General features: G+C 35.9%; 1 protein-coding gene across 2 annotated transcripts; it reads right to left on the bottom strand.

Annotated features, from left to right (window-relative positions):
• Positions 1–39: 39 nt before the first annotated feature.
• LOC112169854 (calcium-binding and coiled-coil domain-containing protein 1) lies at positions 40–10,426 on the bottom strand. 2 transcript variants are annotated; one of them, XM_024306913.2, is made up of 18 exons: positions 10,262–10,426; positions 9,916–9,979; positions 8,644–8,737; positions 8,402–8,510; positions 8,285–8,323; positions 7,168–7,251; positions 6,984–7,045; positions 6,293–6,395; positions 4,697–4,837; positions 3,736–3,804; positions 3,579–3,635; positions 3,239–3,502; positions 2,459–2,638; positions 2,195–2,305; positions 1,587–1,657; positions 1,103–1,291; positions 911–1,004; positions 40–770 (listed from the first exon to the last, which is right to left on the bottom strand). In XM_024306913.2, the coding sequence occupies exons 2-18, from the start codon at positions 9,974–9,976 to the stop codon at positions 468–470; spliced, it is 2,031 nt and encodes a 676-aa protein (XP_024162681.1). In that variant the 5' UTR covers positions 9,977–9,979; positions 10,262–10,426; the 3' UTR covers positions 40–467. The 2 variants fall into 2 exon arrangements, with proteins under 2 accessions (XP_024162681.1, XP_024162682.1); XM_024306914.1 differs by having other exon boundaries at positions 8,402–8,505; positions 10,262–10,354.
• Between the last annotated feature and the right edge of the window lie 731 nt (positions 10,427–11,157).

Here is an 11,157-nt window from a genome sequence, read left to right as displayed (position 1 = left end):
ATGAAAGATCCGGTGGAGTATAAATAAAACCAAGGGCAATTGGTTAATATACAAAAGAACTATTATACCATGAAGCAAATATCAAACAAACTTGAGAAAAGATTGCACTTGGTTCAGCTTTTGTTAGACAAACTCTGCACATGAATAATGAGTTAATACATCTAAAATATGCCCGACTTCTAAGGGGGTTACGAACTTGAAATCCCTGGTCTCTGTGGCATATCAACTGGACAATAATCAGTGACAAATGTACAATGACAAGATACCGCACATTCTGTTGCTTAGCCCTCTACTGTGAGATTTTCATTTTTACCTCCATGTGCTGTAGATATCTGCTCTACTCCGTAAATAATCATGATTTCATTCCATTCTTGATAGCACTTTTCCTAAAATAAATTTGTGAGCAACCAGTTATGCTTTAGCATCAAAACACCATTTCGAACAATTAGCTAGCTAGAGCTTCCATCTCAGGACCCACTTTTGCTTGTGTTGTCCTTTAATATCTGCGATGCTAATATCAGGAGTTCCACCATCTCAAACCCCACAGCATAAACTGAATCTATCTTCTCATGGCTGGGCTCCCAATATACGATACCAGGCTCACTGCTAACACTATGACCGCTGAATTCCACATCTGCTTCTGCTGACCAACTAAGTGGTAGGGAACTTCCAAGTGCAGTCTTCACTAGTTTTGCCTCGTTAATAATGTTGTCTAGAGTTTCTAACATGCTAGTAAGCATCGAGTCTCCAGAAGTCACCATCTCCTTGGCCTGCACAGTAAATAAAAGGAATACTACTAAAACAGTGTAGTTTTTGGTAGACACACCGAGTGTTTCATTGCTTGCAATTGACTATTCTACAATGAAAGTTCCCACTATAACACTAGGAATATCTTGAACTGCTATCAGACCTTTAAAAGCGATAGACGAAGCCTATGAACTGTAGTAGTCAGATGTTCGATACTTCCAATGGTTTCCCTAAGGGTCGCATTTTCAATCTTCATCCTGAGAAAACACAGATATATACTAAATGCAAATGGAAAAGAAGGTTTTATAAAGAACCACACGTGATGCATCATCGAACTCAAAAGATATTCACAAACCTCACAAACTCCATGCTATTTAGGTCAGATTCAGCTTCATTTCCCCTAAGGTCTAGATTTCCAACCCAACGGCTCAAGTATGTTTTCTTCAGCAAGCTCTTTAGTTTTCCACCTCTTTCATGTGTAACTACTCTCCTGTCCCCAACTTGAGCAGATGAATTGCCTCCTTTCGTCTCCTGACCCATTCTCCTGCATGTACATTATTGGTTGCAGTACTTTAAAAAAGTTGCTGATACTTCTCAAAGAACCAGGATGGTTCATGTAATCAGACTGGAAGAAAGAAAAAATTTGGGAGGGTATGGATCTTTGACAGATTGCTATCTTATCCAGATAAAGTGGGTATGCCAATTGGCAGGGTCTTGGTCGCCAACAACGTATTTCCAGAATTATAAATTCTCTATTCATCTTTACCAAAATTTCAAGCAGTGGCATACAGAATGAAAATATCATTGACACAATTTTAAAAGTAAAGAAGAAATCTGACTCTTTGAGTTGATGATATTCCTGCTTTAATTGTGCCATCTCCATTAGAGCTTGGACCTTCTCATTGGTAACCTGGATCAAAGAGAAATAATTGCACAGTTCATCACTTAACCCAAATGACAATATCACTAATCTTTTTTTCTTTTGGTCTGAAATATCACTAATCTTTGAAGGTCACAAACGGGAAAAGTAAGCTTTGAGCAAGTACACCAACGAATTTATGCAAATGATGGAATAACAAACCATTCAATGCATCAACAGTCAGCAAGAAGACTGTGGTCTACAAAGGCCACTTAAAATCTCTTAAAACATTAAGTGAATAGTGATAACTTCAACATATAGAGTTTCTCTAGCCGAAATCTCAGTGAGTGTCAAATTAAGAGCAAAGTGGCCTAGACACATGTATGATTTACGGATTTCCACATGTAAAGTTCACAGAAATATATCTAAAGCATTTGTCCAAATGAAATTCAATGACTTATCACTTAGTGGCATATTGTTAAGCATAAACAGATTAGGTTTTTATTATATACACATGAAATGAACTTATCAATGGTCAGATACCAGAGAACAAATAACCCTGACAGACAAGTACTTTACAGAAACTACCTGCAATAGGTTTCTCTGAAGCTCATCTATTTTACTTTGAAGAGCTGCATTCACATTTCTGTCCAGTAAATGTCTTTCTTCCTGCTGTGATAAAAGCAATAACGTTGCAACCTGAAAATTTTCCATAGTTGAGGAAAAGAAAATAGAACAGTTACTAAAAAACAGTAGGAGAGAAAGTTTTTTTTTTTTTTTTTTTTTTTTAAGAGATTAACCATACTGTGTGACATTAGAAAAAGTGCAACCAAAATATTCTTTGCAGAACACCTTGTCTTCCAGTGCCTGTGCAAGGGCTTTAGAGGAATCACCCTCCCCAACTGAAACCATATCTGATAAGCTAGGGTCACCATCTTTGCAGAACACCTTGTCTTGCAGTGCCTGTGCACGGGCTCTAGAGAAATCACCCTCCCCAACTGCCACCATGTCTGATAAGCTAGGGTCACCATCCTGCAACCATATCAGAACAATTGGTACTAACATTTAATCTTGAACAGCAGATAGAGCAAGCCACACATTTCTTGAGCTCATTGCTCCCTTCAAACTTCTTTTCCCAACTATTATTAAAGCGAGAAAGACTATTGGGTCATCTGTCCATGTCAAATTTGGCCAACAGTCTACCCGTCAAATCAAATTAGTGCTATTAATATTTTTCTTGATTTATTGAGTCTTCTTGGGTTCATATGACACTTGGCTAGTATCACCCTCAAAATTTTCTAAAAGAACTTAAGGAAACAATGTGTTTTTGAGTAGGTGTAAGGTGCTTAGGTTTCACAGTTCTCTTCTGAATATCAAGTCAACTTCTACCAGCACCGTCCTATTTCAGAAGCATGGCTAACTGTCTATAGAATATGCAATTCAAAGGTGCCAAGACAGAAATATGTTATCACTGGATGTGCAAAATGTAAGTGAACCCTACCAACTTACATATACAGACAGTCAGCTACTATGATAGAATCCCACATTTTTGAAGTTGCATAGATTCTGTGTGTGTCTGTGTGAAATAGAGAGAGAGAGAGAGAGAGAGAGAGAGCCAGCAGTAAAACTAACCTTAAATACCACTTGGGGATCAGCATCTGTAATTTCATGTACATCTTGACATTCAGATTCGCCTTGCTTTACATCTCCCATATGTGGCTCCAACTTTTGTAGTCTGCTTGCATCAATTTGCCTACACTTTTTCTCCACTGCATCAATTATTGATTTGATACAACTGCTTCCCTCATTAAGTAAACTCATGATGTGAACTTTTTGCTGAGAATGGTGATGATGTAACTCTGCCATCTCCTTTTTTATCATTCCATCTGAACGGATCTGCATGTAAACCAATAGAAATTAAAAGTGAGTAAAGGACATTGAGATGAACTTTTCTTTTCCAAAGAGTACTTACTTTCTTCTTTTCCAATTCCGAAACCCTCCTCTTTAAATGATTTTCAATTTCCAAACCCTACATGCCACAAGACCCAGAACAAAGTCAACTAAAGAATGAGAAACAAAAAAAGTCCATTGTGCAATGCAAAGCTGATATGCAGAAACAGGTTCCTTACCACTCGTAGCCTGTTTTGAAGATTACCAGCAGAGATCCTCACCCTCTCGAGCTCTTCTTCTAATGAACTCTGTCTGAGGCTAAGTTACTCAAATTGCATATAGAACATAAAACATAATCGAATAACTAGCATGACGTCTCTAATCTATAATATTCAAATTTGAAGCATGTTCCCAATACACAGTCAAAAACTAAAACAAGTTGAGTAATGTCTTTTTGATTCACAAGGTGCACATAGAGCAAAAGTATACTGGCCTACTGGGCCAATATATACTTCTCGTCCATGGACTATGATCAATTATGTTTTTATCGCTTATACACTTATACTCTTTCCTCTGTTTTCAGTGACAAAATGCCATAGCGGATCAACCTGGGAGATTGCATATAGCAACAAACATGGGAGATATACATGTTTCGACTTGGGAATCATCAGGAATGCCAAATTATATGAGTAGGGGTCTATTACAAATTTATGTGCTCAAATAGTTACAAAAAAAAAGAACGGAACTTAGCTAATATCAGGTGATATAATTTTTTGGCAACTAGCGCAACATCCGCAAATATAAGTCATCTAACAAGAAAACGAGTATCAACTAGAAACTTCAAATTTAATCTTACAGCTTCATTACAAATAAGCTGAAATATAGATGAACGGACCTGCCTACTCAAGCATTTACATAGGGTTATCTAAATAATAATCCTAAACAACAAGACAAACTAATAACCCCAGAGGGAGAAGAAATAGAGATGTTAACAATTTGGAATTTCTTAGTTGCTACTTTACATCTATATTCTCTACTGAGCTCAAACTCCGGTTAGAAAATATCGAGTCCATGTTATCTGCTAGTTCTACATCAGGTATCACTATTTAGATTGATTTTGATAATAACCAAATCCACTTAATACTTCTTCATGAAAAAAGAAATATAATATTAGGAAGCTACAAGATTATGCAGACTTACAATATATTTTGATGTAGAAGTGTCATTGAAACTCCACCATTCTGCAGGATCATCCAAAAGGCATGCACATTTGGTGTCCCAACTTGTATCCCCAAATCCCTCCAAAGAATCCTGCCTGATCTCATAAAACTTATCGATGACCTGTTTTGAAGATAAATTTTTCCTTAACTATGAGAAAATAAAATGCAGGAAAAACATAACTTAGAAATAAACAACATTCAATTACTTCAACATAATTTCTAGGCTTCTAGCTATGCCATAAAAACTTTTAATTTTCTGAAAAACTATACTATATGTTTATAAGTTTAAAATCTCTTACTAACTCTTGGAACTGAATGTGTAAGAGTTATTATTTTATGTTTTGAGTAGCATCATATCAGAGGGAATTTCATTATGATGTAGGAACACAAATATAAATACAGCTTCCCTGAACATATTGTAATACAGGACTAGATCAGATACAGCATTCTACATCAAGCGGAGCTGCAAGATATCTTAAGATATTATAATCTGCATATCTACACTAGAAAACTGTATACAACCAGAACAACACCAAGCCCCAATAAAAGTTTAGTTGAATGGTTAGGTATTTATAGTTTGTTCCATGTGCCCTGCAGTTTAAAGTTTAAACCCCCTCAACGTACCTACCTAGATATTTTCTAGAGTTTCCTCTTGAAGATTGTAGGGTTCAACGGGATGGCCCCAGATTTGAGCCAGGGTACGCAAAACAAGGTATGGGTATTTTTGGTATCAGACAGAGAAATTTCTAAAGTTTTCTGTCCTCAACTCATAAAAAAATATTGTGGAGCAGGTTTCTGATCCTAAACTTAAGTGAAACAAGAGAAATAACACAAACATAAAAAGTCACAAACTCACAATATTGGTGGATGCTTTCATTGGCCAGAAGATACATAATTTTGAAGGTAGATTGGATTGGGGTGTTAGTAAGCAGTCACAAGACAGATTTATTAATTTTCATTTTTACTTTGTTTTTTGTGAGCTACTCATCTGCCCTATGGGTTCTTTGTTTTACTACAAAAAAAGACAGCACAGCACAGACACTGACAGTAGAAAGTCACCATCAGGAAAAACCTAAACATGGAAGCCATGACCCCAGCTCAGGCATAATGGGGTAATTATGGTAGTAGATGTCCAGAAGACCACAGGAGGGATGGATGACGAAGAATATGGTCTAAGAACATGATCCATCAATGGATACAGAAACAGAAACAGACTACTCGCATCACATTGTCACTAATTTGTTAAGAAGGTTAAAAAAATAATAAAGGTTATAGATATGACAATGTCAAAAACACGTACCCAAAGCACATACAGAAGAAAATGTCAAATTCTCAAAACTGATTGTAACTTGTTTAGGCTTGATGGCATGAACATAATCATGCAATGCACACTGACTTGAATGATATTTGCATAAGGAAAGAACAAGAGTGCAGTATCCAGAGAAGTATTTCAAAACAAAGAAAGTCGCTATGGATCATACTATTCCAGTTATTCCCCTAGCTATTGCCAAAGAAATTATATAGCTTTACCATGCGTAGTATGACATGAGAAAGAGAGAGAAAGCCAAGTCATCACCTTCTTAAAAGTTGCATTCTGCTCCTCTTGCATTGCTAAATCAGTTTGAAATTTATCATTAAGTTTCTTCTGTTCAAAACAATCTGCAGTATGCTCTTCTAACCTGTATCACACAAAAGATGCACACATTTATGACAGAAGAAATCAACTACTTGCATTGTAGTTTCATTATAACCAACTTCAACTTCTAGCTTGGCTTTAAAGGATGCTCAACAGAAAGAGAACGAAATTAATAAAGTTGCCGAATCAAAATTGACAAATAATAGACTTGAAAGAGAAGTGTAGCAGGAGAGAATAAAAACAAACCAAAAGTCAATGCCTAACATTTACAGACAAGAAAAGCACCACATGAATAGGATCAGGACCTATTATAGTCAAAAGCATATGACGGTAAAAAATTACCACACACATAGCACATAACTTCAGAAAGAAAAGCAGAAGCATAGCATCTATATGGGAGGTTTCAATTCATTTTCTTTCTAAAGCAAGCACTAGATGTGTTGAACAGCCATACATAAGATCCATAGTAAGACAAATCTAGTTTTGTTTTTCTAAAGTTCTTAGTCATGATTAATTCGCCATTCATGTTCTGTTTCTTGGTAGCGGACCCAGGAAACAGCATTAGCATCATCTAATTCATGCATACTGAATAAAACTTTGAACACTGAAAACATAATAGGAAATTAGATACCTCTTCTCTATCTCACTCAATTTCTTTGACATGAGCTCCTCTTTCTCCCTAGCCGTCTCAGCCTGTAAAAAGACATATAGCATCTTTTAAACATGCAGTTTCTTATATGACAAGCATAAAAGCACTTTCTAAGAAATATACATGCAGAAAATAAGTTTAAACTAAAAATAGTCGCTGTCATAACCTCCATTATGGACTGATCCCGTTCGGCAAAAGCTGCAGCTACACAGCCCTGGAAAAATTTAAGCTGCTTCTCAGCTTCCAAATTCTGAGTAAAGAGAGTAAAGAAATTCCACATATCAGTCTTGCATAAGAAACTATGAAACTAATATGCATTCTTTCCATAAAAGACAACAAAGGAATAAGATGTTGATGCATCCCCACATTCTAATTCAGTTGCAAAAGCACTCGAATTAACACCATCTGATATCAAAACAAGACCCACATGATGTAAATATCTTTTATTCTGGCTTCCGAAACTATTAAGGCTTCGGTTTGGCTTATCAACTAATCATTTAGAAGACATGCATTAATACTGTTGTTAATCAATGCAGATGTTCCTATTATCATACTGATCATTGAACGAGTAGTTATTAGTTACAAGATTCCTCAGAAGGATATAATGAGCCCCTCTTTTTTATCATCTGCTATCAAGGCATGTGAACACTAGTCAAGCTAGATTCTCAAGAAGATGATGAAGAAAAAATTTTGCAAAGTTTTAATCAAATATGTGAGTGTGCACACGTAGTCATACTCAGCAGTGAGTAGAAAAATCTATACTGAGAAAATCTAACAGAAAAATGAAAATTATAAAAAGGACTACCTTACTGGTATTTGATTGTTATTGTGGGATATTAATCCAACAGTTGATGAACATCGATTTTCAAAGTCACAGTGAGTGGGAATTCATGACCACAAACACTTATATTCCATATTAGTCAATGGTTTTATTTGGTAGAAATCAATTTGGTGCTTGCTTTTGAAGCTATTTACACATGTTTTTCATCGGTAAGCTTCTAATGGAAGTTGAGATAAAAAAGAACTTCCCATGACATTATATCCTGCCATAACCATTTAACGTTTCCTTGATAAGTCAATAAAGATAAGTATGAAGTAATTACTGGTAAGTTGCTTGTAATTGTGTGAATTCCTTTCACATTTTGTCTTTCTAAACTTGATTACGTGGGGAAAACCATAATTTCATCACTGAAAATGCAGGTAATAGTGCAATTTTCTAGCTACAGAAGGGAGGTAGAGAGAGTGTGGTAGTGTGTCTGTGCGAGAGAGAGAGAGAGAGAGACCTTTGCAACCTCTGCATTATGCAAATCAGCCAACTGGCCCTGGAGGTAGGAAAAAAACATATTAGCTTCCATAAGCAGTTACATTAGTACTGAGAGGAGAATGTTTATTGATCTCACTTTGATTCTATAAGCCTCAGAGAGCTCCTCTTGAAGATTCACGTTCTCTCTTGAGCAAGTAGCTAGCTTCTTTTTCAGGTTCTCAATCTCCTGCTCCAAGCCAGCTGTCCTAATAGGGAAAAAAAAATTAAAACATTCTTATTGTTATCTTCATAATACCATTCCATGAGTGACTTTTCCATACCCACTTATGAAAAGTTGGAAAGAAGAAAACCATGTCGTCTGGGAAAAGAAAATTACACCTTTGAAAATGCATCTTAGTAGCCACAACAAGGTAGCCTGGCCCAGCTTGCTGCATACACAATTGTTCGATGTCTTTACGTAATTCATCACGCTCTGCAAAACATTAAAATTGACAAATTATATCTTCACTTTTCTTTCGACTTGACAGCAGATGAAAACTCAGGATCAGAAACTGAAGAAAATGGTATGCAGAAGAACAACTTACATGTTTGCAAAATGCAGAACAAGGATTAGTTTTTGATCATGTGATGCAATGCAGAATAAATAAAATCCCAATACAAGGAAAAACTATAAAATTAGGTTTGGAATATGTAACCACAGGACTGTTTGTTTATATCTTAGTGTATGAGGTGTACCCAAATACAAGTCAACAACTATCCAGCAAGTATCAGAAATGAGGGTTTAGTGAAAATGTCAGGCCTTCTCAGGTGGTCTGAGGTTCGAATACCCTCAAGGTACCAACCTAGCTATTTGCTAGAGTTTTCTACCTTCTAATGATTGTAGATTACAGGAGAAGGCCCCATTGTTGAGCCGCAGATGAAAAAGGGAAAATTACCAAGAATCACATGTGATTCCTATCCTACTTGCATCTTTCTAGAGTGGGAAACTACAGTTATTAGTTGCAAGTAAATGTCAAACCATACACAATGATATTCTTCATCACAATGATAACAAGAGCGGTAAGAGATTCCTTTTCAGAGAGTTTATTCTTCATATTTCATCCATTAAGACACTAGTTGGGATACAATTTCTTCAAGTTTCACAAATGGAAGTATAGAATTAAAGAGACAACCAGCTCTTTTTGACATTGCATTTGCATCCTTGATAGACTATATGCTAGTTCGTCAGTTGAATTGGGGTTTCGTGCAGGCTGCCACCTAATAGCCACATTGGCTCCTTCCTGCATGGTTTTAAGACAACGAATCTGTTTCCCAATTCTTGCCCTGGCCCTATGGATAAGTCTTCAGAAGCCTACTGAAAGATGTCAAATGAGTTGCTACCACTTCTTTTATACTCCAACGGTCATTGGAAACAAAATCCTAAGCTAAACCCCGGATGTAATCACCTACAAACTACATGTCTCAAGTAACTAAAAAGGCTTCCCACCACTAGGACTAGCCACCAATCCGCCATCATGGCCAAGCTAAGCAGGTTTCGGTACACATTCTCAATCCTTATGATTCTTTTCGAGTCAAATAAATACAAAACCAAAAGCACTATTCTCTCCTTAAATCAATGGCATGACAGCACTAATATTGAACAGCACATACCATGTTCCACCTGCTGAATGCGAGACAGCAACGACTCCTTTTCGCTTAAATCTTCATCCATAGTCTGAAAAACAGAGACAAAATCACAAATTGGCATCAAAGCTCAAAAGTTTATCACAATCCAGCCAATACCACACTTCTGTATCTTGATTCCAGAGTAAAACGACTACGTTTAACAAAAGTTGGGTTACTTTAAAAAGCACATATACCAATTTATTCACCAAAAAGATCAAAACTTTAGTCACCAAGCTCCATAATTTCGTCCATAAAAATCAGTAAGTACATCAATTTTTAGGTTTTAGGGAATTGAAAGAAAAGAGAAAAGGTTTTGGGAATCAGTGATTACCTGAGAATTGGGTTAAGAGCTTCGGACAGAAATCAGAATCAGCGTTCAAACAAGAAAAGAAGTTTCGTTTCGTTTTGCTTTGGTTTTGGTTTGCTTTGCTTTGCTTTGCTTTGCTTTGCTTTGCTGGGCTTGCTTGCTTTGCTGCAATAAATGTTTATATAGAATGATTGATATGAGGCCAAAACATATTGTTTGACACCTATTGGCCGTTGGCTGCGGAATCCATCTGAATGTTAAAAAAAAGGTGAAGAATTCAGTGCACCCACGTGTACTTGCAACTGTTAGATTATATTAAATATACTCTTAGGTTATTAATAAAAATATTAATTATAAATATCAAAAGCTGAGATCATCAGTGTTAGGTCTTTTGAACTGTCGGTGCATAGAATAATTTAAAAAAAAAAAAGAGGCTCAGATTGTTTGTTGTTGTTTTTGTTTTTTGTTTTTGTCTAGAATTATTAGTTTCTTATTTATTAATGAAAGAGTAACTGTGGGTAACATTATATCATGACTCATGACTCATCATGTACTTTCTCAAAAAAAAAAAAAAAAAAAAAAAAACTCATCATGTAAGAGTCAAGTCAAAATCGAACTGACTTTAGGCCTCGTTTGGTTCACGGAATTGAGAGCTTGGGAAAAGAAATTATTCATTATAATGTTTGGTGTGCACAAGGAAATGAACAACTTTCCTTTAAGAAGGGAAAATATGGAGGAAAGTGAATCCTCTCATCCTCCAAATGATTCATTTTCCCTCTTATTTTCCCAGCATTAAATATGCATTAATTATATGATAAAAAAAATATTTATATCCTTGTTAAAAATTGTTATTGACAATTTTATTTGAAAAGTTTATGATTTGTGCTTTAATATATTTTCCCGTTGCTTTCTCAATGTTT

This window comes from Rosa chinensis, chromosome 6 (assembly GCF_002994745.2).
Source record: "Rosa chinensis cultivar Old Blush chromosome 6, RchiOBHm-V2, whole genome shotgun sequence".
In the NCBI taxonomy this organism is placed as follows: domain Eukaryota; kingdom Viridiplantae; phylum Streptophyta; class Magnoliopsida; order Rosales; family Rosaceae; genus Rosa; species Rosa chinensis.
This window is presented reverse-complemented; position numbering and strand designations above follow the sequence as displayed.

Excerpts from the sequence above, each read along its gene's own strand:
- LOC112169854 (XM_024306913.2), bottom strand. The coding sequence starts at position 9,976 with ATGGATGAAGATTTAAGCGAAAAGGAGTCGTTGCTGTCTCGCATTCAG. Across the intron at positions 8,511-8,643 it reads ACTAAGATGCATTTTCAAAG|GACAGCTGGCTTGGAGCAGG; the intron begins GTGTAATTTTCT and ends TTTCCCTATTAG. Across the intron at positions 7,046-7,167 it reads GGGATCAGTCCATAATGGAG|GCTGAGACGGCTAGGGAGAA; the intron begins GTTATGACAGCG and ends GTCTTTTTACAG.